We start from the raw sequence: 27,021 nt of genomic DNA on the forward strand, positions 1-27,021 counted from the left end.
AGTGGTCTAGTTTGGACCAGGGAGCGGCGCGGGCTAATTGTTCTTTGTTTCTCGTTTCAAGGCTTCATTCTATGATCATCTTGCTGGTGCCAGTACAGAGCGAGACTGCGGATAGTTGGGAACCTGTCTCGGGGGCAGGGAATTCAGATGGTGTTCGTAAAGCAGAAGTAAAAATGAATAGGGTTGGGAAGCATTTTCTGATCAGGGCCAGTGTGATCTCCTGGACTCGTTTTGATCGCCTCAGGGGGTCGGAGAGGAATTTCCCAGATTTTTTTCCCCCATATTGGCCCTGGGGTTTTCACTCTGGGTTTTCGCCTCTCCCTGGAGATCACATGGTCTGGAATGGGGGGGTGGGGGTGAGTTAATAGGTTGTGATGAACAAAGCATCGTAGCTGTGAGGGACAGCTCGGTGGATAGGATATTAGGATGTAGATAGGCTGGAAAATTGGGCGGGGATCCTGGATTCAGGATTCAATCCTGGACCGGGGAGCGGCGCGGGTTTGGAGGGCCGAAGGGCCTGTTCCTGTGCTGTATTGTTCTTTGTTGTTGTTCTTTGTTCTAATACAATCCAAAGGCCAAAATTGGGAGCTTTCTTGTTTGTGTAGCTCAGAGACTTCACTCCTGAACAATCAGGAAGGCACAATTCTCCTTCATCTTTTCCCTCATGCAGTCACAATTTTAATTATGAGAGTTTAAGTTTAAGAGAACAAGAGGTGACTTGATCGAAACCTTTAAGCCCGAGCAGCATTAAAAGATGTGGAGAGGATATTTCCTCTTGTGGGAGAACCTAAATTTCAGGATCATTGTTTAAAATAATTGGTTGCTCATTTAAGACAGAAACGAGGAAAAATCTTTTCTCTCACAGGGTCATGAGTCTCTGGAACGTTCTTCCATAAAAGGCACTAGAAGCAGATTCTTTGAATATTTTTGTTTCTAAGTTAGATAGATTCTTGATTAACAAAGGGGGATTGGGCAAAGGTTATTGGGTTTAGACAGGAACGTGAGGTTGAAGTTACAAATGGATCAGCCATGATATTATGGAATGGTGGAGCTGGCTCAAGGGGCCAACTCCTGCTTCTAACTTCATATGTTTGTATAATATCACAAATTACTACATTAAATAACTAATAAAAGCCCACTTTCTGTGGAACAAGGATGTCTTCCTGAAACAAGTGCATGGTAACCACAAATAAAATAGTTATGCAAAGGATCAGTATTTAATTCAGAAATTCAGCATTTTTATTCTTAAAGTTCACCTGCCAAGTGGTCAGATATGGTGTGCAAGTAATTGTAACTGTGCAAGTCCCAAGTAAACTCTGGGAAAGAAGAGAGAGCTAGCCTTAAATAGGCACAATGGCCTCCTTTGTACATTGAATTATACAATAATAAATGTATCACAATCTTGTTGAAGGCCAACTGTGGTAAATTATTGAACTTGAGCAATGTTGACAAAATTCCCACATCGCTATAGGCTTTCAACATTGCGCACTTGCAGAGCATGTTTTGTAAAGCAGCTGTTCCTCTTCTACATGACGCCATGCCCAATTCTCGCCAATTTTACGAGTCATAAGTAACTTTCAACCCTTTAGCGTCTTCTCAATGGCCTGCATCTCCTCTTGGGTTAAAGGGGAAAGGTTGAATCCTTTGAGTTCAGGTTTTCCTAGAATACAGGAATTAGGTGAAGAGAATCAGAATCATCAGGAGTGGACTTCAGTATCACTTCCACCCTACTGTACAACCACAGATAGTGTAGAAAAGCTCGAGAGATACGTCTCCAGTGGCTCAGATATGCACTGCCTTTGACAAGTAAGACTTAGCTCCTGAGCAAAGTTAGTTGATGCCAGCCAGAGTGGCAATATTCAACAACTGCAATTATGTAGAATCATTAACATAGTAAAAAATTCTAAGGTGCTTTACAGAAGTCCGTTTTCAAGCAAAATGTGACACAATGCCATACAAGCGATATTAGGATATCTAAAAGCTTGGTCAAGAGGAGATGGTTTTAAAGGAATATTAAAGCTACTAAAGGAGTTTGGAAGGAAACGGTCAATACACTAGATGCCAAAATTGGAGGAGCCCCAGGGCAAACATTGCTTGATTGACTGTTCTTTGATCCATGCTGTCAATTGTACAATTTACTCGAGGTTTTGAATGCTTGCAGTTTCAGCTGTTGATACTTTAAAAAGGTTTGGATGGTTGACACTGGCCTGTCGCAAAATTTCTTTTTTTTTGAAAAAGAGGCTATCAATGTATGATTGTTTAAAAAAATCTAATTGTCATAAGGTTCATTAATTATATACAGTTTATAGTGGGTGAATGGGCATAGAAGTGCCATTGCTTGGCACGTTGGGCATAAAGTGGTATGGACTCAGCCTGCAGTGTATGGAGAGTGAGAGCTAAAGGGCCTTACATATCTTTATAACTGGGACAAAGTGTCATAAAACCAATGTGGGCCTTTTAAACAGCATGCCTTAGCGATTGTCAGTCCCTGTCACTTCCTCTGGGTTGGCTGGCCTGGCTACAGCAGCCTCCCTGCAGGCTGAGCTGGGAATTTTCTTTGACTCCTGCTATCTGTCCTTGGGATTAAAATCCAGCCAATGGTATTGAATTCTGGTTACCGTGCTATTAAATAATGAAGGGAGCAGGGACAAGCAAAATTGATCCCAACTGTAAAGAAATGAGACACGAGGAAATAATCTCAAACTGTACAGCTGTTTAAGATAAATTTAAAAGCTTATTTACCAAGTGCTCAATTATGGTTAGTGAATAGAAGAAGCCAGTGGTTTAAGAGGATTTTATTCAAAGAACAACAATTTATTAAAATAAATATTGTGCATTCATCCAAATTAAACCAGGAAAGTAGACCAAGGACACATATTTAAATTGAAAGGAGATATAAAGAAGAGCTACTTTACTCGGTTGTAAATATTTGAAATAATCTGCCTGGTGGGGTTTTAGTAGCAAAAACAGCTATTTACAATAATTAAAGTTAGGACACTGCAGGTGTGAGCTTCAATTGACTGTCCTCATTCCAAATATCTATTTTCTTTTTTTGAAATGTAGAAGGATAGCTGAACACTCCCCAAATATGAGAGTACTTGCCGAGAGAGTGTAGGTGGGCTAAGCAATTTTGAAGGAAACAGGCCAGTGCAGCAAAATTGATTCCTTGCTGAACATCTTAGAAAACCAACCCACCATCTCTGCTAACCTAGTCAATGTCAATTCCAATGCCCCATCACTCCACTGGAGATCAGCTAATTCAAGAGGACAGGGTTGAAATGATCAAAGGCTTTAGGTGCACGTTACACAGATAGAAAGTTAAAGGAACAGGTTAAAAAGTCACCTTGAGCCTCATTTAAACGATTGACTTTCACTTTCAGCTGATTATAAAGCTTGCGTATCTCTTCATCCAACTGCTCTTGGTCTGAAACATCAAAGTAAAGATTGGGTTAAACCAAGGTAATTATTCATATCAAATTATCACTTATGGAAGTTGATGAAACATGACTTAAGGCAACTCCCCTAGTTCCATATTCTTAAGTTAAGCTCAACCTGTTGTAACAATGAGTTGGATTTACAGTCAAAGTGGCATTTAGCTCAACTGCTCTTGGTTCACACAGGCTTTTCCCATTCCATCTGTAAAGCCTTCTCCCCCAAACAAAGACCAGCAATTACATGCTGCACTTTGATTTGATTTATTGTCACATGTATTAACATTGTGAAAAGTATTATTTCTTGCGTGCTATACAGACAAAACATACCGTTCATAGATAAGGAAACGAGTGCAGAATGTAGTGTTACAGTCAGCTACAGTGTAGAGAAAGGTCAACTTAAATGCAAGGCAAGTCAAAAAAGGCTTTTCAAAAATCTGACAGCAGCAGGGAAGAAGCTGTTCTTGAGTTGGTTGGTACGTGACCTCAGACTTTTGTATCTTTTTCCCGAAGGAAGAAGATGGAAGAGAGAATGTCTGGAATGTGTGGGGCCCTTAATTATGCTGGATGCTTTGCCGAGGCAGCGGGAAGTGTAGACAGAGTCAATGGATGGGAGGCTGGTTTGCGTGATGGATTGGGCTACATTCACGACCTTTGGTAATTCCTTGCGGTGTTGGGCAGAGCAGGAGCCATACCAAGCTGTGATACAACCAGAAAGAATGCTTTCTAGGTGCATCTGTAAAAGTTGGAGAGTCGTAGCTGACATGCCAAACTTCCTTAGTCTTCTGAGAAAGTAGAGGCGCTGGTGGGCTTTCTTAACTATAGTGTCGGCATGGGGGGACCAGGACAGTTTGTTGGCGATTTGGACACCTAAAAACTTGAAGTTCCCTTTCTACTTTGTCCCCATTGTTCTCCTTTATGCCTCCTGAAGTCGATGACAATCTCCTTCATTTTGTTGACATTGAGGGAGAGATTATTGTTGCCGCGCAATAGTCATAGAGGTTTACAGCATGGAAACAGGCCCTTCGGCCCAACTTGTTCATGCCACCCTTTTTAAAAAAAAATCTCTAAGCTAATCCCAATTGTCTGGATTTGGCCCATATCCCTCGATATCCATCTTACCCATGTAACTGTCTAAATGCTTTTTAAAGAAAAAATTGTACCCACCTCTACTACTACCTCTGGCAGCTTGTTCCAGACACTCACCAGCCCGTGTGAAACAGTTCCCCTCTGGACACTTTTGTATCTCTCCCCTCTCACCTTAAACCTATGCCCTCTAGTTGTAGACTCCCCTACCTTTGGGAAAAGATATTGACTATCTTGCTGATTTGTGCCCCTCATTATTTTATAGACCTCTATAAGATCACCCCTCAGCCTTCTGCGCTCCAGGGAAAAGAGTCCCAGTCTATCCAGCCTCACCTTATAACTCATCACTATCTGGTGAAATAGTGACCTAAAATTTCTATTTAACCAATGATTACAGGACATTTCCCTCTGTAGTTTTAAAAGTATTTATCTTTAAAAGACACTGATTTTTTTTAGCCCCGAGATTATTTTTGATGCAATCATCTGGTTGTGCCTATGAATTAGTAGCAGTCTGTTCAATGGGGAATGCTGTGTTCCAGCAGGTATCACTGTCTGTCCAGCTAAAATTTCTCCCCACAATTTAAGAGCACTAAAACATATGAACTGCTGTCATGGCTGAAGTCTGCCATCTCAAAGATGAGAAAGTGATCGGTGTGCATCTTACAGTGCCATGTTCATAATTTGGAATTGTTACCTTTTATTTCTCAAGAATACAGCCTTTGGGCTTTGCATGTTAGGTCAAAGTTCATTGACAACTTAAATTTCTAACAGTTGGCTCCCTTTCTATCCATTTTCTAGATAACGTGATGTGCTTATGTGGATTCCTTTTTGCTGGTCTCTATCCAACTGCTCAGTGTGGTATATTGATGATCTTGCAATCGTTCAATTGACAGAAGCAGAATTTTGTTCCTTTAACTAAAAGTGTGAATTACGGATCTTAAATGAAAATGCCAACAAGGGCTCTTGATCTCATCCGAGACCCATTGTGGCAGAAAGTGAATTGGAGAAAATGAGAGTGACAACTTAAAACATGTTTCTCAATTACTGTTTTGAAAAATATACTTTATGCTATAAACATCAGTCATGTTGCACTTTGAGGTGCATCAATACAATTACATAGTTAGGATTAAGCACACAGTTCAAGGTGTTTTAGACAGTTACCAGCCCCTCAGTGCACATTGGCTAAAAGGCTTTATATAGTGACCTTTCCCCACTGCTTGGGTGCGTCCATCATGGTGCAGAGACTTCAGACATGCATGAAGCCCACCAACGCCTCCACTTTCTCAAAAGACTAAGGAAACTTGGCATGTCTGCTACAACTCTCACCAACTTTTACAGATGCACCACAGAAAGCATTATTTCTGGTTGTATCACAGCTTGGTATGGCACCTGCTCTGTCCAAGACCGCAAGAAACTACAAAGGGTCGTGAACATAGCCCAGTCCATCACTCAATCAGCATCCCACCCATTGACACTGTCTACACTTCCTGCTGCCTCAGAAAAGCAGCCAGCATAAATTAAGGACTCCACGCACCCCGGACATACTCTCTTCCATCTTCTTCCATTGGTAAAAAGATACAAAAGTCTGAGGACACTGACTCAAGAACAGCTTCTTCCCTATTGCCAGACTTTTGAATGGACCTACCTTGCATTAAGTTGATCTTTCTCTACATGTAGCTATGACTGTAACACTACATTCTGCACTCGTTTCCTTCTCAATGTATGGAATGCGTCGTCTGTATAGCACGAAGAAACAATACTTTACACTGCATACTAATACATGTGACAATAATAAATCAAATCACGGTGGTGTCATCAACAAACTTGAAAATCGAGTAGATGGGGAGCTTGGCCACACAGTCATAGGAGTATAAGGAGTATAGTAGGGGGCTGAGGGCATAGCCTGTGGGGCACTGTGTTGAGGATAATTGTGGAGGAGCTATTGTTGCCTATCCTTATTGATGGTGGTCTGTGAGTTAGGAAGTCTAGGATCCAGTCGCAGAGGGAGGAGCCGAGCCCTTGGTCACGGAGTTTAGAGAGGAGTTTTGTAGGAATAATGGTGTTGAAGGCTGAGCTGTAGTCAATAAATCGGAGTCTGACATAAGTGTCTTTGTTATCCAGGTATTCCGGGGTGGAATGTAGGGCAAGGGAGATGGCACCTGCTGTGGACCGGTTGCGATGATAGGCGAAATGTAGTAGATCCAGGCAATCTGAGAGGCTGGCACTAGTTCATGCCATGACTAATCTTTCGAAGCACTTCATAATGACTGATGTCAGAGCCACCGGGCGATAGTCATTAAGGCACACTGTCTGGCTTTTCTTTGGTGCAGGGATGATCATTGTCTAAGCAGATAGGGACCTCAGATCAGTGTAAGGCGAGGTTAAAGATGTCTGTGGATAGCCCTGCCAGCTGGTCCACACAGGATCTGAAAGGCTCGTCCAGGTACCCCATCCGGGCCAGTCGCTCTCTGTGGATTGACTTTTGAAAAGGCTGATCTGATGTCTGCGATGGTGACCTTGGTTACCTGTTCGGCCGAGGCCTCCGGGGCGGAATAGAATGCATTGAGCTCATTGGGGAGGGGCGCATTGGTGCCGCCGATTCTACATGCTTTTATCTTGTAGCCTGTTATGTCTTGTAGACCTTGCAGTGGGAATCTGTGTGGCTAGCTTGGCACTCTAGCTTGGTCCGGTGCTATCTTTTGGCATCTTTCATGGATCTCTGTAAATCGTATCTGGACTTCTTGTATAGGTTCAGCATCACCTGACTTGAATGCCTGAGACTTGGACTTCTGCAAGCACCTGTTCACCCATGGTTTCTGGTTGGGAAACACACAGATTTGCTTCTTTGGTACACAGTCTTCTACACACTTACTAATGAAGTCAGTTACTGTAGTGGCATACTCGTTCAGGTTGGTCACCAAGTTCTTAAATATTGACCAGTCCACTGGCTCGAAGCAGTCTTGACGGAGACCATATCAGTGACTTTGGCTAAAATTTTGTAATCCACGTTCAATAGTGAAATGGGTCACCAATTTCTAATTTCCTCCCTTTCCCCCCCTTCTGCTTGTCGGTGAGAGTGATGATGCCTTTCCTCAATCCTACTCTTGTACAGTTTGCTTCTCAAAAAAGAAAAATGGTACTTGGAATATCTGGTACAGCAAAGATGATTATATTTGGATTACCATGGATATAAAACACACATTTAATACATGACATTTTCTAACAACCTAATTCCTCCTCCATTAAGACCTCAATTCCTCTTTCACCAGAGGAATGCAGTCAGGTAGTTTCTATTATTTAGAAGCCAAAAGAGAAAATGCTGGAAAGGGCTTTGACAAAGGTCATTTGGACTGAAAATGTCAGCTATTTTTTCTCCCTACAGATGCTGCCAGACCTGCTGAGATTTTCCAGCAATTTTTCTTTAGGTTTCAGATTCCAGCATCCGCAATCAGTTGCTTTTATTCTATTATTTAGATCACAATTTAGTGCAGTTGTCAGCAGCCCACATCTATATAGCTAATATCACTCAAACCCCACAAATAGCTTAAAGAAACTATACACAAACACTTACCTTTCCGAATCATGTTCTTAGTTCTAGAATTGGGGAATTTGATAAACATGTTTCCAAAACAAACCATCACGTTACCTGAAAGAGAGGAAAGGGAGCCGACGGTTAGAAATTGGAAATCAATGAGCTGTGATAACCAAACATGCAAAACTTGAAGGCAGTATTTTAAAACTAAATGAGAAATTAAAGGTAACAATTCCAAATTGTGAACATGGCACTGTAAGATGCACCTAGATCACTTTGAGATGGCAGATTTCAGCCATGACAGCAGTTTGATTGGTTTGAATTGCTATCTAGTGACACCTGCTGGAAAATACACATTCTGAACATTGTTCCATGGGGAATGCTGTGACCAGACTGCTACTAATCCATAGGCACAACCTGAATGCGGCCTCAAAAAGAATCTCAGGATTTTTTAAAAATCAGATACATAACACTACAGGGAAAAAATCCAGTAATCATTGGTTAAAATACACCCTGTAAAATGACATGGAACAATTTGATTTATTGTCACATGCATTAACATAGTGAAAAGTATTGTTTCTTGCACGCTAGCTATACAGACAAAACATACCATCCATAGAGAAGGAAAGGAGAGAGTGCAGAATGTAGTGTTACAGTCATAGCTAGGGTGTAGAGAAACATAGAAACCCTACAGTGCAGAAGGAGGCCATTCGGCCCATCGAGTCTGCACCGACCACAATCCCACCCAGGCCCTACCCCCACATATTTACCCGCTAATCCCGCTAACCTACGAATCTCAGGGGCAATTTTTAACCTGGCCAATCAACCTAACCCGCACATCTTTGGACTGTGGGAGGAAACCGGAGCACCCGGAGGAAACCCACGCAGACACGAGGAGAATGTGCAAACTCCACACAGACAGTGACCTGAGCCGGGAATCGAACCCAGGACCCTGGAGCTGTGAAGCAGCAGTGCTAACCACTGTGCTACCGTGCCGTTGAAAGATCAACTTAATGCAAGGTAAGTCCATTCAAAAGTCTGACAGCAGAAGGGAAGAAGCCATTCTCGAGTCGGTTGGTACGTGACCTCAGACTTTTGTATCTTTTTCCCGAAGGAAGAAGATGGAAGAGAAGGTGCGCGGGGTCCTTAATTATGCTGGATGCTTTGCTGAGGCAGCGGGAAGCATAGACAGAGTCAATGGATGGGAGGCTGCTTTGCGTGATGGATTGGGCTACATTCACGACCATTTGTAGTTCCTTGTGGTCTTGGGCAGAGCAAGAGCCACACCAAGCTGTGACGCAACCCGAAAGAATGCTTTCTAGGTGCATCTGTAAACGTTGGAGAGTGTCGTAGCTGACATACCAAATTTCCTTAGTCTTCTGAGAAAGTAGAGGCGCTGGTGGGCTTTCTTAACTATAGTGTCGGCATGGGGGGACCAGGACAGTTTGTTGGTGATTTGGACACCTAAAAAGGTGAAGCTCTCGACCCTTTCCACGACCCATGCCCAAATGCTGGGTTGTGTTTAGGTGCCAGAAATGGTAGCGAAACCTTGGCAGATTTCTCAACTAGTATGTCAAGGAAAGAATTAAAGAGTTGGCTCCTGTTCTTGTTTGTCTCATTAAACTGGAATGCTTGGAGGGTGTTCAAATTAATAGCCGGTAATAGTGGTGGATCACATCAAACACATTACCCAGCCACCAGCCCGTACATGCAAAAGTAAATCAGTATCCAACATTAGATGTGATTCCTGATTGGACAATATTGCTAAATATCCAGTGTGCTAAGAGTTACACTGACAACCAAGGTTGTCAGTTAGGCTCACAGTGTGACACATTTGTATGTACTGGAAGTTACATACATTAATACATGGCACCGTTCTTTGATTGGATTTATGTCACATGTATTAGTATACAGTGAAAAGTATTGTTTCTTGTGCACTATACAGCAGAAGGGAAGAATCTATTCTTGAGTCGGTTGGTACGTGACCTCAGATTTTCAAGTTTGGGCGGCACGGTAGCACAGTGGTTAGCACTGCTGCTTAACAGCTCCAGGGACCTGGGTTCGATTCCGGCTTGGGTCACTGTCTGTGTGGAGTTTGCACATTCTCCTCGTGTCTGCGTGGGTTTCCTCCGGGTGCTCCGGTTTCCTCCCACAGTCCAAAGATGTGCGGGTTAGGTTGATTGGCTATGCTAAAAATTGCCCCCTAGTGTCCTGAGATGCGTAGGTTAGAGGGATTAGTGGGTAAATATGTTGGGATATGGGGGTAGGGCCTGGGTGGGATTGTGGTCGGTGCAGACTCAATGGGCCAAATGGCCTCTTTCTGCACTGCAAGGTTTCTATGATTCTATACAGACAAAGCACACCATTCATAGAGAAGGAAATGAGAGAGTGCAGAATGTAGTGTTACAGTCATAGCTACAGTGCAGAGAAAGATCAACTTAATGCAAGGTAAGTCCATTCAAAAGTCTGATGGTGCATCTGTAAAAGTTGGTGACATGCCAAATTTCCTTAGTTGTCTGAGAAAGTAGAGGTGTTAATAGGCTTTCTTAACTATAGTGCCAGCATGGGGCGACCAGGAGAGGTTGTTGGTGATCTGGACAGCTAAAAACTTGAAGAACTCAACCATTTCTACTTTGTCCCCATTGATGGAGACAGGGGCCATGTTTTCCACTACGCTTCCTGAAGTTGATGACAATCTCCTTTGTTTTGTTGATATTGAGGGAGAGATTGTCATTGCACCAGTTCATCAGATTCTCGATCTCATTCCTGTACTCTGTCTCGTCATTGTTTGAGATCCAACCTACCATGGTGGTGTCATCAACAAACTTGAAAATCAAGTTGGAGAGGAATTTGGCCATACAGTCATAGGTGTATAAAGGAGTATAGTAGGGGGCTGAGGACACAGCCTTGTGGGGCACCGGTTATGAGGATGATCGTGGAGGAGGTGTTGTTGCCTATCCTTACGGATTGTGGTCTGTGGGTTAGGAAGTTCAGGATCTAGTTGCAGAGGGAGGAGCCAAGGCCCAGGCCATGGAATTTGGAGATGAGTTTTGTAGGAATAATGGTGTTGAAGGCGGAGCTGTAGTCAATAAATAGGAGTCTGACATCGGTGTCTTTGTTATCTAGGTGTTCCAGGGTTGAGTGCAGGGCCAGGGGGATGGCGTCTGCTGTGCACCTGTTGCAGTGGTAGGTGAACTGATGTGAATCTAGGCAATCTGGGAGGCTGTGCCATGACTAACCTTTCAAAGCACTTCATAATGCAAGGGCAAGAGTTATAGCTGGGGAAAGGAAATGATGATGCGATTAGGCGAGATTTAGGATGCATAGGATGTAGAAGGAAACAGCAGGGGATGGGCACAATTGAAATGTGGAGCTTGTTCAAGGAACAGCTACTGCGTGTCCTTGATAAGTATATACCTGTCAGGCAGGGAGAAAGTGGTCGAGCGAAGGAACCGTGGTTTACTAAAGAAGTTGAATCTCTTGTGAAGAGGAAGAAGGAGACTTATGTAAAGATGAGACATGAAGGCTCAGTTAGGGCACTTGAGAGTTACAAGTTAGCCAGGAAGGACCTAAAGAGAGAGCTAAGAAGAGTCAGGAGGGGTCATGAGAAGTCTTTGGCAGGTAGGGTCAAGGAAAAACCTAAAGCTTTCTATAGGTATGTCAGGAATAAAAGAATGACTAGGGTAAGATTAGGGCCAGTCAAGGACAGTAGTGGGAAGTTGTGCTTGGAGTCTGAAGAGGTAGGAGAGGCGCTAAATGAATATTTTGTCAGTATTCACACAGGAAAAAGACAATGTTGTCGAGGAGAATACTGAGATACAGGCTATTAGACTAGACAGGATTGAGGTTCATAAGGAGGAGGTGTTAGCAATTCTGGAAAGTGTGAAAATAGATAAGTCCCCTGGGCCGGATGGGATTTATCCTAGGATTCTCTGGGAGGCTAGAGGGGAGATTGCAGAGCCTTTGTCTTTGATCTTTATGTCATCATTGTCTACAGGAATAGTGCCAGAAGACTGGAGGATAGCAAATGTTGTCCCCTTGTTCAAGAAGGGGAGTAGAGACAACCTTGGTAATTATAGACCAGTGAGTCTTACTTCTGTTGTGGGCAAAGTTTTGGAAAGGATTACAAGAGATAGGATTTATAATCACCTAGAAAGGAATAATTTGATTAAGGATAGTCAACACAGTTTTGTGAAGGGTAGGTCGTGCCTCACAAACCTTATTGAGTTCTTTGAGAAGGTAACCAAAGAGGTGGATGAGGGTAAAGCAGTTGATGTGGTGTCTATGGATTTCAGTAAAACGTTTGATAAGGTTCCCCACGGTAAGCTATTGCAGAAGATACGGAGGCATGGGATTGAGGGTGATTTGGTGGTTTGGATCAGGAATTGGCTAGCTGTGAGAAGACAGAGGGTGGTGGGTTGATGGGAAATGTTCATCCTGGAGATCAGTTACTCGTGGTGTATCACAAGGATCTGTTTTGGGGCCACTGCCATTTGTCATTTTTATAAATGACCTGGATGAGGGCATAGAAGGATGGGTTAGTAAATTTGCGGATGACACTAAAGTCGGTGGAGTTGTGGACAGTGCGGAAGGATGTTGCAGGTTACAGAGGGACATAGATAAGCTGCAGAGCTGGACTGAGAGGTGGCAAATGGAGTTTAATGCGGAAAAGTGTGAGGTGATTCACTTTGGAAGGAGTAACAGGAATACAGAGTACTGGGCTAATGGCAAGATACTTGGTAGTGTGGATGAGCAGAGAGATCTCGGTGTCCATGTGCATAGATCCCTGAAAGTTGGCACCCAGGTTGATAGGGTTGTTAAGAAGGCATACAGTGTGTTAGCTTTTATTGGTAGAGGGATTGAGTTTCGGAGCCATGAGGTCATGTTGCAGCCGCACTTGGAGTATTGCGTACAGTTCTGGTCGCCGCATTATAGGAAGGATGTGGAAGCATTGGAAAGGGTGCAGAGGAGATTTACCAGGATGTTGCCTGGTATGGTGGGAAGGTCTTATGAGGAAAGGCTGAGGGACTTGAGGCTGCTTTCGTTAGAGAGAAGAAGGTTAAGAGGTGACTTAATAGAGGCATACAAGATGATCAGAGGATTGGATAGGGTGGACAGCGAGAGCCTTTTTCCTCGAATGGTGATGGCTAGCATGAGGGGACATAGCTTTAAATTGAGGGGTGATAGACATAGGAGAGATGTCAGAGGAAGGTTCTTTACTCAGAGTAGTAAGGACGTGGAATGCCCTGCCTGCAAGAGTAGTGGACTCGCCAACATTAAGGGCATTTAAATGGTCATTGGATAAACATATGGATGATATTGGAATAGTGTAGGTTAGATGGGCTTTAGATTGGTTTCACAGGTCGGCGCAACATCGAGGACCGAAGGGCCTGTACTGCGCTGTAATGTTCTATGTTCTATAATGATGGATGTCAGAGAAAAAGAACATTGCATCTGTTTCAGTAAACAAAATAAGTTACAGCCATTCTTATCCTTAAGGCAAGCCTTGCTAATTAGGGTCACACTGGCTGGTTTGAATTTCAAACAATGCTTTGCAGCTAATTGCCAGCCACCTGGTGCATTCTCCATGGCAATGACTATCAAAGACTACATGCCAACCAATCAGCATTTTCTTACACAGTAAAAATTATTTTCCCCTTATAATTAGTACATTTGCGAAGTGTCTGATGAGCACAAGACAAAACATTTTGCCAGATCCTTTTTCAGCAATGAAAAAAAGCGATCCAACGATTCTGGTCTTGATCAATTTCCAGTACCTGCATGAATCGGGATTGCACTCTACCTGTGAAAGAATCACCACTCGGCTGAAGAGGGGCAAGTGGAACATGTTTCATTTGGAAAACAATTATCACAATTAGAGAAATCATGGAAAAGGATAGGGAGCAATCCAATGTGAATTTACTCAACTTGAGGAAGGCAAATTTCAATGAGAGTTGGAGTGATCACATGGATTAGAAACAGAAAAAGCAATGGGACCCTTCAAGAAAGGAGAGATACATCAGTTATGTACACAGCCACATTGTCATGATAGGGTAGAAAGGAAGGACTTCCAAAGATAGAAATCCGTGGATGTTTTCAGATTGAGATTAAAGGAAACATAAAAAGAAGTTTCTGATGAAAATTAAAAGTGGCAGTCAAAGAGAGGGTGCAGCCAATTAGGAACTAAATAGAAGAGGCAGAGGTAGTGAGAACTTTGCATCCATCTTGTTAGGAATTCAATATGTCTCTGTGTAGTAAAATTTGTAGTCAACAGACATGACATTTAAGAAACGGGGGGTAGGATGTTATAACCATGCTCAAGCGAGACCGGAAATTCCCACCCGAAGTCAATGGACATTTCCGTTGTCCACCCCTCGTCCGTGATGGCAAGGAGGTAAAGTTTCGGTGAGGGTGTTCCAATGTTGTTACAGTGGTTTCTTCCCAGTAGCAAGGGTGTAGTCCACTAAGTGTGTTGATAGGTTCCGTTCAAGGGTAAGTCAGTCAGTGGAGTCAGCCAGGGAAGATCTTCTAGGCAGTAACAGTGCTATGGGCTGGCTGTGCAGCTGGGAATCAGGAGAAGATCCAGTCAGGAGCTGTTTGATAGCTCCATGCAATTGAAAATGTCAGGGCTAAAATAAATCCTAAGAGCCAATGACAGTTCAGGGCAGCTGAAAGTAGGGTCAAGAAAGCCCACAGGCAGCATTTATTTGACACAGCTCGATCAAAAGTCAAAGAAACCCAACAGTGCAGAAGGAGGCCATTCAGCCTATCGAATCTGCACTGACAACAATCCCACCTAGGTCTTATCCCATAACCCCACATATTTACCCCACTAATCTCGCTAACCTATGCATCCGGGGACACTAAGGGACAATTTAGTGTGGCCAATGCACCTAACCCACACATCTTTGGACTGTGGAAGGAAACTCACACAGACACAGGGAAACTCCACACAGACAGTGACCCAAGCTGGGAATCGAACCCAGGTCCCTGGAGCTGTGAGGCAGCAATGCTAACCACTGTGCCACCCGATTAGAGAAGATTAGAGCTCAGACACATTCAGGGACAATACCAGCTTGGTGAAAAGTTGAAATTGCCAGTAATTCGACACTTAAGAGCAGTCTCTGGAATCCTGGAGAATGTGGTCCAGGGAAAAGAGGTTAAACTATCAGGAGGTGATCAGTCATTGCGGCAGTCTGAGTTGCAGCAGTTCTTAAGGGATTCTGAGGCTAGATCTTTGAAAGTATAGAAGTGAAAGAGAGTTTTAATGAGATATGGTGACTCAAATTGTACCTAATGTCAGGGTGGGTTGCTGAGAAATCTGTGGGATCGGTCTTGACCACATCTGCCATTTGAAATGTACTGTGAAGTATTTGACCACAGTTTGTCTGTTAATTTATGTGTTTCATGTTAATTCTGAATGTGAGAGTACAAGATTACTTATATAAACTTGTGGAATTTTGTGGCTTAATTCCACAAGCAGGTCCCTTTAATCTCAATCCTTAACTACTTTAAACAAAATATGAACTGGATCCTTACTGGACCTCTCTCCATCTGGCCAAGGATTGCAACAATCTTCACTAAAGGAGTCATCACAATAAAAGTGGGAGGTAGTAGAGAAATTGGAAAGGATAAAAGTAGATGAGGAGGGGACACAAGAAAGGCTGATAGCAAAATAAAAATTGTCATCTGGTCCAATAGGTTACTGAGGGAAGTTAGGGGTGGAAATTGTGGAGGCTCTGGCCTCAAATCTCCAATCCTCTTTTGAAGGGGCTGTGGTGACAGAGGATTGCAAATGTTACAATAACCCTATTCAAAAGTTGGAGGGGGGAATAAACCCAGAAATTTTAAACCAAATCAGCCCAAAGTCAACGGTGGGGATACTTTTTTGTAGCATAAATCTGGAGCAAAAATGGAAAATGTTATGAAGTTGATGTGTACATGGATAAAGTACCACTTTTGTAACTAAACCTGAAACTCATGGGATTAAAGAAGAAGTTGTTGACTAACAGGCAGAAGGTAGTGTGTTTTTTTCCCCAGACAGGAGGGAAATATGTAGCATTGTCCCCAGGGTTGGCCACTGGGCTATTTTATATAAATGACCCTGGGTTTGGGTACAAAAATCAAAATCTGCAGATGATATAAAACTTTCAAGAGATTATAAACTGACTGGTCAAATGGACAGACATGAAATTTAACACAGAAGTATTAAGGGATTTATTTTGGCAGGAAGATGGAGGACAGGGAATTTAAATTAAATGGTATAATTTTACAGGGGTGCAAGAACAGAGAAATCCTGTGGATGTACATACACTTCTTTGAAGGTGGCAGGATAAGTTGAAAAGATTGTTAAAATGGGACATAGGGTCCTAGGCTTTTTCATAGAATTCCTACAGTGCAGGAGACCATTTAGCCCATCGAGTCTGCACCAGCAACAATCCCATCCAGACCCTATCCCCGTAATCCTATGACTTTACCCTGCTAATCCCCTGACATTAAATTTAGCATGGCCAATCAACCTAACCCGCACATCTTTGAAGTGTGGAAGGAAACTGGGGCACCCAGAGGAAACCCACATTTCATTCTAACCATTCTTTCAATCCATTGTTTAGTGGTTGGTAAAGGTATTCATACCAGATTGCTCCGTGCTGTTTTGTAATGCTCTCAGTGCTTCACGGTTCTGATTTCTCTTCATGTCCAGATCAACAATCTGAAACCCACCAGATAAAAAAAATACAAAGGTTCAGGCAAAACTTATTGTATCTACATCCTTTGTACCTCATGGTACCAGTCTTAGAAAGCAAAAATAGTTCTTCACCTTTATTATTAAAAACATTTGGAATTGTCCAATTTGATATTGAACAGTAAACCATGTGGAAAGTTTACCAAGTTCACTATGTGTGAGAAAATAATTTAACTGTATTAGGAACATCGGAATCGCTAGATGATAAAATACAAGATCCATATGGTTCACCTTCAACAATCTTGGTGGACACACATGCGATAAGTGAAATAATCATTGCAATCAATATATATCCACCACACACTCAGATACGAGGCGAAGAAAAACACAACTTTAGAAACATTAGGTTTAAAGCCACCTGTTCCTCCTAAACTTGGTTCACTATCACAAAAGTCTGTAAATTATATGCATTTTTATGTTCAGAGGATCTTTGATTCTCATTTTGTCAGCTCTCAAATTCCACACATAAAATTATACCATTTAATTCAAATTCCCTGAACTCCATCTTCCTGTGTTAAATTTCATGTCTGTCCATTTGACCAGCCAGACATCAAGTACTAGATGTCTGATTACTCAATTTATTTAGTGCACTGGTATCCAACTCAAAAGGAAGAAAAATATAAGTAGGGGACGACAACTAAAATTACAAAGGTTTTTTAATATAAATTAGATTTTTGAAGACCTTTAAATGCTTTCTGAAATGGCCTAGCAAGTCATTCAGTTGTATCAAACTGCTACAAAACACTAGGAATAAAACTGGACGGACCACTAAGCATTGACCCTGGCACTGGAAGCAAGATGTCTTAGAGTCCAGTTGAACATGCCTGGTCCTCAGTACCAACACCAGGGCACTTTGGGAGCACTATCACACAGATCTATCAAGCGACAAATCACATTTGCCAAATTGTACCTTCGGTTTCTCCATCATCATTCTGGGTATGTCCTAACTCATTACAAAAGCATATCCAATAGATACAATGGTATAAAATTGGGTGTCCTCAACAACATTGACTCCAGACCCTAAGACACCAAATAAAACATGGGCAAGAAAACCTATTGTCCTCCCTCAACTGACAAATCAGCGCTCTTCCACTTTTAACATTACTTGGAAGAAACACTGAATTAGCTAGGGCACAGAATGTACTCTGGTGGAAAGCAGTGAAGGACCACAATATCCATCACCAAGAGTGGTTCGATAGCAGGACCACTGAAGGCTCTTTGGCAAATGGTTGAGAGAATCAACATGAGGGAAAATCTACTTAACCTCATCCTTACCATCCTACCTTCCACCCATCCATGACTAAGTTGATAGGAATTGTGTTTTACCACTTAAATTCCTGTCCACCTTCCCTGGAATTCCATGTTTGAATTCCTAAAATCAGGATTCCATCCCTACCACAGAATTGAAATAGCTATCAAAATCCTGTGTGACTGTGGCAAAGATAAACACTCGCCTGGACAGTATTTAAAAACTCTGCAACCAGCCTAAACGAGTATGCCACTACAGTAATTGACTTAATTAGTAAGTGTGTAGAAGACCGTGCCAAAGAAGCAAATCCACGTGTTCCCCAACCAGAAACCATGGATGAACAGGGATATCCACTGCTTGCTGAAGTCCAGGTCTGGGGCATTCAAGTCAGGTGATCTGACCTATACAAGAAAGTCAGATACAATCTAAGGAGATCCATCAAAGATGGCAAAAGACAGTACCGGACCAATGTAGAGTCCCAGGCTAGCCACACAGACCCCCGCCGACTATGGCAAGGTGTCAAGAAATAACAGGCCACAAGATGAAGGGATGTAAAATCACCGGCTCTAACGCACCCCTCCCTGATGAGCTCAATGCATTCTACGCCCGTTTTGAGTAAGAGGTCAGCGAGAGCATGCCCTCCACCCTGGATGAACCTGTATCTGGGGTCACCATTGCAGATGTCAGAGCAGCTTTCTCGAGGGTCAACCCACGGAAAGCGACTGGCCCAGATGGGGTACCCGGACGAGCACTCAGATCCTGCGCGGATCAGCTGGCGGGAGTATTCACAGACATTTTCAACCTCTCTTTACAACAATCTGAGGTCCTTATCTGCTTTAAGACGACAACCATCATCCCGGTACCTAAGAAAAACGAAGCAGCGTGCCTCAATAACTATCATCTGATGGCTCTGACATCCATCATTATGAAGTGCTTCGAAAGGCTAGCCATGGCATGAATCAATTCCAGCCTCCCAAACTACCTGGATCCACTACAGTTTGCCTACCGCTGCAACAGGTCCACAGCAGACGCCATCTCCCTGGCCCTGCACTCAACCCTGGAACACCTAGACAACAAAGACAGCCATGTCAGACTCCTATTTAGTGTTGACTACAGCTCAGCCTTCAACACCATCATTCCCACGAAACCCATCTCCAAACTCCGTGGTCTAAGCCTCGGCTCCTCCCTCTGTGACTGGATCCTGAACTTCCTAACTCTCAGACCACAATCAGATAGGCAACAACACCTCCTCCACGATCATCCTCAACACCGGTGTCCCACAAGGCTGTGTTCTCAGCCCCCTACTATACCCATGACTGTGTGGCCAAAATCCCCTCCAATTCGATTTTCAAGTTTGCCGACGACACCACTGTCATGGGTCGGATCTCAAACAATGACGAGACAGAGCACAGGAATTAGATAGAGAATCTGGTGAACTGGTGCGGCAATAATAATCTCTCCCTCACTGTCAACAAAATGAAGGAGATTGTCATCCACTTCAAAAAGCGTAGAGGAGAACATGCCCTTGTCTGCATCAACGGGGACGAAGTAGAAAGGTTTGAGAGCTTCAAGTTTTTGGATGTCCAGATCACCAACAACCTGTCCTGGTTCCCCCCATGCCGACACTATAGTTGAGAAAGCCCACTAATGCCTCTACTTTCTCAGAGGACTAAGGAAATTTGGCATGTCAGCTAAAACTCTCACCAACTTTTACAGATGTACCATAGAAAGCATCCTTTCTGGTTGTATTGCAGCTTGGTAAGGCTCCTGCTCTGCCCAAGACGGCAAGAAACTACAAAAGGTCGTGAATGTAGCCCAATCCATCACGCAAACCAGCCTCCTATGCATTGACTGTTTACATTTCCCGTTGCCTCAGCGAAGCAGCCAGGATAACTAAGGACCCCACACACCCCAGACACTCTCTCTTCCACCTTCTTTGGTTCAAATATGGACAAAAGAGCTGAATTCCAGTGGTGAGGTGAGAGTGACAGCTCTTGACATCAAGACCGCATTCGACCGAGTGTGGCACCAAGGAGCCCTAGCCAAAATGGAATCAATGGGTATCAGGAGCAAACTCTCCGCTGGTTAGAGTCATACCTGGTACATAGGAAGATAGTTGTGGTTATGGAAGGTCAGTCATCTCAGCAGGAGTCCTTCAGGGTAGTGTTCTATGCCCAAAAATCTTCAGCTGCTTCATCAATGACCTTCCCTCCATCATAAGGTCAGAAGTGGGGATGTTGGCTGATGATTGCACAATATTCAGCACCATTGCGACTCCTCAGAAACTGAAGTAGTCTATTTTCAAATACAACAGGATCTGGACAATATACTTGAGCTGACAAGTGGCAAATAACATTCGTGCCGCACAAATGCCAGGTAATGACCATCACCAATAAGACACACTAACCACCGCCCCCTAACATGAAATGGTGTAACTATCACTGAATCCCCCACTGTCAACATCCTTGGGGTTACCATTGACCAGAAACTCAACTGGACTCACCACATAAACAGTGAGTCAGAAGCTAGGAATTCTGTGGCAAGTAACTCACCTCCTGAATCCCCATAGCCTATCCACCATCTACAAGGCACAAGTTAGAAGTGTGATGGAATACTCCCCACTTGCCTGGATGGGTGCAGCTCCAACAACACCCAAGAAGCTTGACACCATCCAGGACAAAGAACCCATTTGATTGGCACCACATCTACATTCAATCCCTACACCACTGACATTCAGTAGCAGCAGTGTGTACTATCTACAAGATGCATTGCAGCAATTCATCAAAGATCCTTAGACAGCACCTTCCGAACCCACGACCACTTCCATCTAGAAGGACAAGGGCAGCAGATAAATGGGAACACCACCCACCACCTGCAAGTTCCCCTCCAGCCTCTCACCATCTTGACTTGGAAATATATCGCCAATCCTTCGCAGTTGCTGGGTTAAAATCCTGGAATACCCTCCCTCACAGCATTGTGGGTCAATCCACAGAACATGGACTGCAGCGATTTCAAGAAAGCAGCTCACCGCCACCTTCTCAAAAGGCAACTAGGGATGGGCAATAAATGCTGGCCAGCCAGCGACACCCATGTCCCATGAATGATTTTTAAAAAAATCTAATTCAGAGAGGATCCCATATCGAGTTGACGTCCACCAATGAAACAGTGATCATTAGGAATTTCAGTGCAAGGAAATTAAAATAATAAATTCTCCATTTGCCAGCTGTGGCATTAACAGCTGGATGGTTTCAATCTTTACACAAGAACACATTGGGGGATGGCTTTTGTGTGATCAAGCAACGTTTTGTCCCATTTCTTGCATTAAACTGAGATGATTCAGTGTTGACTTTGTATAGATGTGTCAACCTCGCAATGAGTTGCAAAAGAAATGCCTGTTACTTATTGAATCCTGGAAGTTGATAAAAGTTCAAGGTAATCAGGAAGAGTCAGTATGGTTTTGTGAAAGGGAATCATGTTTAACCAATTTATTGGAGTTCTTTAATGGAATAGCATGCGCTGTGGATGAAGTGGAACCTGTAGATTTACTATATTTTGATTTCCAGATAGCATTTGATAAGGTGCCACATCAAAGGTTATTGCAGAAAACAAATGCTTATGGTGTTGGGGTACCATATTAACTTGAATAGAGTGGCAGCGGAACCCCCTCATCCCCTATAGGTCCCACCCTACTCTGGCCCTCACCCCAGGCCAATGTCACTTTGCTCTTTGGACAGTGCCGGGTGCCAGGCTGGCACTGTCCAGGGAACATATCCCCTTACCCCTGACCTCCTGCAAGGGGGGGGGGGGGGGGGGGGGGGGGGGGGGGGGGTGCTCCATGGCCTCTGTTCCCTCCAGCGGGGTCAGCCGTTAGTGGGAGCAGGAGTAAATCCCGCTGGAGTGAACTACTCCTGGCGGAGGCTGTGGCAACCACTGGGGAGCCCACTAAATGCCCTCCGCTGATGTCTCCTGGCCCACTGCGCTCTGGAAGAATCGCCCCCAAGCAGTCTGATAATTTAGAGACAGTGAAGGATTTGGTGGGAAGATAGAGTTGGATGTTGCCAGCATAAATGTGAAAACCAAAGTGCTTTTGGATGATGTCGCAAGTGGCAGCATGTAGATGAGAAACAGGAAGGGTTTGAAGATTTGTCCTTCAGCGACACCAGAGGTTATTGTAGCAAGCAGGACAAAGAGCCATTGCTGGCTACAATTAGGAAAATAGGACTGGAGTCAAGCAAGTACTGTCCAGCCAGCTGGAAGACAGTAGAGATGATGGTGTGATCACCTATGTTGAAACCCGCAGACAAATCGAGAAGGTTGGAGATAGTTTACCATGCCTAGTTACACAGGTTGTCATTTGTGACTTTGATAAAAACTGTTTTGGAACTGTAACAGGAACATAATATGATCATTCAGATTCAAACATGGAGTTCCAGGAAAGATGGGCAGCAATTTGGGAGGCATATGCAAGACCTTAAGAGGATCCAAGGGGCTGTTGCCTTGTGGATCCAGAACTGGCTTGCCTGCAGAAGGCAGAGAGTGGCTGTGGAGGGGTCTTTCTCTGCATGGAGGTCAGTGACCAGTGGAGTGCCCAGGGATCTGTTCTGGGACCCTTGCTGTTTGTCATTTTCATAAATGACCTGGATGAGGAAGTGGAGGGATGGGTTGGTAAGTTTGCTGACGACACCAAGGTAGGTGGTGTTGTGGATAGTTTGGAGGGATGTCAGAAGTTGCAGCGAGACATAGATAGAATGCAAGACTGGGCGGAGAAGTGGCAGATGGACTTCAACCCGGATAAGTGTGTGGTGATCCATTTTGGCAGATCCAATGGGATGAAGCAGCAGTATAATATGAAGGGTACCATTCTTAGCAGTGTAGAGGATCAGAAGGACCTTGGGGTCCGGGTCCATAGGACTCTTAAATCGGCCTCGCAGGTGGAGGATGCGGTCAAGAAGGCGTACGGCGTACTGGCCTTCATTAATCGAGGGATTGAGTTTAGGAGTCGGGAGATAATGCTGCAGCTTTATAGGACCCTGGTTAGACCCCACTTGGAGTACTGCGCGCAGTTCTGGTCACCTCATTACAGGAAAGATGTTGAAGCCATTGAAAGGGTGCAGAGGAGATTTACAAGGATGTTGCCTGGATTGGGGGGCATGCCTTATGAGGATAGGTTGAGGGAGCTTGGTCTCTTCTCCCTGGAGAGACGAAGGATGAGAGGTGACCTGATAGAGGTTTACAAGATGTTGAGAGGTCTGGATAGGGTAGACTCTCAGAGGCTATTTCCAAGGGCTGAAATGGTTGCTACGAGAGGACACAGGTTTAAGGTGCTGGGGGGTAGGTACAGAGGAGATGTCAGGGGTAAGTTTTTCACTCAGAGGGTGGTGGGTGAGTGGAATCGGCTGACGTCGGTGGTGGTGGAGGCAAACTCGTTGGGGTCTTTTAAGAGACTTCTGGATGAGTACATGGGATTTAATGGGTTTGAGGGCTATAGATAGGCCTAGAGGTGGGGATGTGATCGGCGCAACTTGTGGGCTGAAGGGCCTGTTTGTGCTGTGGCTTTCTATGTTCTATGAAAGGGAGATTGGAGATAGGGTTCTAGTTTAATGCCATTGGGGTCAAAAGTTGTGGGTGATGACTGCAGATTTGAAGGAGTAGGACAGAACCCGAGGAGAAAACCATTCAAAATGCCAGTTAACATGGAGCCAGGGAGGGACATTAGTACAGTAGGAAGGTTCAACAGTTTTGTTAGAATAGGATTGAAAGGAGGTGGGTCTCACAGAAACTGGAAGCAGGAGAAGGCTACACAGCCCTTCAAGCTGGCTCCACCATTCATTATGATCATGGCCGATCATCAAATTCAATATCCCAATTCCACCCTGCCCTCCCATATCTCTTTAGCCTCAAGTGCTATATCAAATTTCTTCTTGAAATCAGACAACGTTTTGGCCTCAACCCCTTTCTGTAGTAGTGAATTCCACACATTCACCATTCTCTGGGTTAAGAAATTTCTCCTCACCTCAGTTCTAAATCCTTATTCTCAAACTATGTCCCCTAGTTCTGGACTCCCCCACCATCAGGAACATTCTTTCTGAATCTATCCTGCCTCACCCTATTAGAATTTTATAAGATTCTATGAGATCCCCGCTTATGCTTCTAAACTCCAATGAATATAATCCTAGCTGACTTGGTCCCTCCATATGACAGATTTGCCATCCCTGGAATTAGCCTGGTAAACCTTCGCTGTACTCCCTCTACTGCAAGGACATCCTTCCTCATAAGGACACCAAAACTGCACACAATATTCCAGGTGTGGCCTCACCAATGCCCTGTAAAACATCCCGATTCCTATACTCAAATCCTCTCGCTATGAAGGCCAACATACCATTTGCCTTCTTTACTGCCTGCTGTACCTGCATGCTTACTTTCAGTGATTGATGCACCAGGACACCAAGGTCTTGCCGAGTATCCACCTTTCTCAATTTATATCCATTCAAATAATAATCTGTCTTCCTATTATTGCTACCAAAGTGGATAACCTCACATTTATCCACATTATACTGCATCTGCCATGCAAATGTCCACACTCAGCCTGTCCAAATCACGCTGAAGCATCTCTGCATCCTCCTCACAGCTCACCCTCCCACCCAACTTTGTATCATCTGCAAATTTGGAGATAATACATTTAGTTCCCTCTTCAAAATCATTAAAATATAATGTGAATAGTTGGGGTCATAGAATCATAGAATCCTACAGTACAGAAAGAGGCCATTCGGCCCATCGAGTCTGCACCAACCACAATCCCACCCAGGCCCTATCCCCATATATTTACCCACTAATCCCTCTAACTTATGCATCCCGGGACACTAATGGGCAATTTAGAACGGCAATCAACCTAGCTCGCATATCTTTGGACTGTGGGAGGAAACCGGATCCACCCGGAGGAAACCCACGCAGACACAGGGAGAATGTGCAAACTCCACACAGACAGTGACCCGAGCCGGGATTCGAACCCAGGTCCCTGGAGCTGTGAAGCAGCAGTGCTAACCACTGTGTTACCGTGCCGCCCGTGGACCTAGCACAGATCCCCGAGGTACCCCACTAGTCATTGTCTGCCAATCAGAAAAAGGCCCATTTATGCTAACTCTTTGCTTCCTACTTGTTAACCTGTTTTCTATCCATCTCAAGATATTATCTGCAATCCCATGTTCTTTAACTTTACATAGTAGTCTGTTATGAGACCTTGTCAAAAGCCTTCTGAAAGTCTAAATAAACCACATCCACTGGTTCTCCTCAGTCAACTCTACTAGTTACATCCTGAAAGAATTCCAATAGATTTGTCAAGCATGGTTTCCCCTTTACAAATCCATGCTGACTTTGCCTGATTATACCACTGCTTTCCAAATGCTGAATTATGAAGTCCTTGATAATGAACTCTAGCAACTTCCCCAGTACTGAAATTATGCTCATTGCTCTATAGTTCCCTGTTTTTTTCTCTATCTCCCTTTTTGAATAGTTGCTTACATTAGCTACCCTCCAATCTGTAGGAACCAGTCCAGAGTCCAAAGAATTTTTAAAAATAACCACCAATGGGTCTACTATTTCCAGAGCCACTTCTTGTCTCATGGACAAGATGAGCTTAGAGAGGCCATTAAGGGAGGTGAGAGAGAAAGTGGTGAAATAAGCAAATTCTAGGGGGAGGGGTTAAAGGAAGGAAATTATTGATGCAGATAGGTTTTTTATAACAATCAATAGTAAACTTCATGGTGACCATTATTGGGGCTAGTTTTCAATTTCAGACTTATTAGTTTGATTTAAATTCCACAAGCTGCTATTTGGAACCCACATCCCCAGTTCAGTAAGATAACAGCAAATTATTGTGGATGCTGGAATCTGAAACAAAAACAGAAAATCTCAGCAAGTCTGACAGTACCTGTGGAGATGACTCTTCCCTGACAAAGTCTGTTCTGACAAAGTAATGATGTGGAGATGCCGGCGTTGGACTGGGGTAAACACAGTAAGGAGTCTAACACAACCTGATGTTGTTAGACTCCTTACTGACAAAGTAATCCAGACTCGAAACGTTAACTTTGTTTTTCTTTCTCTACAGATGCTGAGATTTCCCAGCAAATTTTTGTCCCCGGATTATTAGCCTGGTCCTCAGGATTACTGGATTTGACCAGAGTTAAATCCTATTCCTGACCCAGATTATGGCAGTTGGTTTTGGGAGTGATGTAGAATTTACAACCCAGGGCACCACTCAACTCATTGCCTCAGTATTCCCACGGCAGTTGGTACAGAGAAATGTCACACTGTTGCAGTGGATGGTAAATTTGAGGCTAATAATGCTGGGAACGTTTTAACCCTGACATGTCTGTGGAGATGTTCCGCTGCTCACCGCCTTCAGGATCATCAACATTGTGGGTAATTTCAATAGCCGACACTGCTCCGGGCCTTGTGAGATCCACGCCAGCCCCCGGCCCAACCCGAAACTCGGGCCGCCATCCTACCTGCTGTTTATCGGCCAACAAACTCTCCACCAGCTCCTCCACTTCAGTCAGATAGCTCATCACCGCCTCCGGCTTCCGCGCCATCTTCCCACTGGATCAACCCTTCCGCCGATCACCGCCCAGAAAGTCGTCAATCGACTGTATTCTCCACTTCTATTGGCAGCCTGATCCTCAGCTGCCATATGAATCGTAGCCCCGCCCCCAACCCTGACGCGAGCGATCTCCCGCGTAACATTCTGGAAGTTGTAGTTCTTGTTGGGCAGGTTCACGAACTAAATATTGATAGCACTGTACAAGCTAAGACTATTCCTCCCGACTGGTCCATTTCATTGTTCATGATACACACGGACTCCCTGCTACCCCTTAGTCACCGTCTTTTTATTCCCTTGCGCTTCATGTGTTTATATGGTTTCCCTTAGTCACCTCAACTCCTCCATGTGGCAGAAAGTTCCCCATTTTAACCACTTTTCATTGTA

General features: G+C 44.0%; 2 protein-coding genes across 4 annotated transcripts in view; one reads left to right on the forward strand and one right to left on the reverse strand.

Moving 5' to 3' along the window:
* Positions 1 to 27,021, forward strand: part of LOC144508453 (acyl-coenzyme A diphosphatase NUDT19-like) — a 424,531-nt gene that overhangs the window by 293,788 nt on the left and 103,722 nt on the right. The gene's annotated exons all lie outside the window — the stretch shown is intronic.
* pdrg1 (p53 and DNA-damage regulated 1) lies at positions 1,197 to 26,754 on the reverse strand. 2 transcript variants are annotated; one of them, XM_078236097.1, is made up of 5 exons: positions 26,546 to 26,754; positions 16,684 to 16,759; positions 8,089 to 8,163; positions 3,344 to 3,424; positions 1,197 to 1,660 (listed from the first exon to the last, which is right to left on the reverse strand). In XM_078236097.1, exons 1-5 carry the CDS (start codon positions 26,627 to 26,629, stop codon positions 1,578 to 1,580), a joined length of 399 nt encoding a protein of 132 aa, XP_078092223.1. In that variant the 5' UTR covers positions 26,630 to 26,754; the 3' UTR covers positions 1,197 to 1,577. The 2 variants fall into 2 exon arrangements, with proteins under 2 accessions (XP_078092223.1, XP_078092224.1); XM_078236098.1 differs by having other exon boundaries at positions 26,434 to 26,581.

Source organism: Mustelus asterias, chromosome 20 (assembly GCF_964213995.1).
Source record: "Mustelus asterias chromosome 20, sMusAst1.hap1.1, whole genome shotgun sequence".
Lineage (NCBI taxonomy): Eukaryota > Metazoa > Chordata > Chondrichthyes > Carcharhiniformes > Triakidae > Mustelus > Mustelus asterias.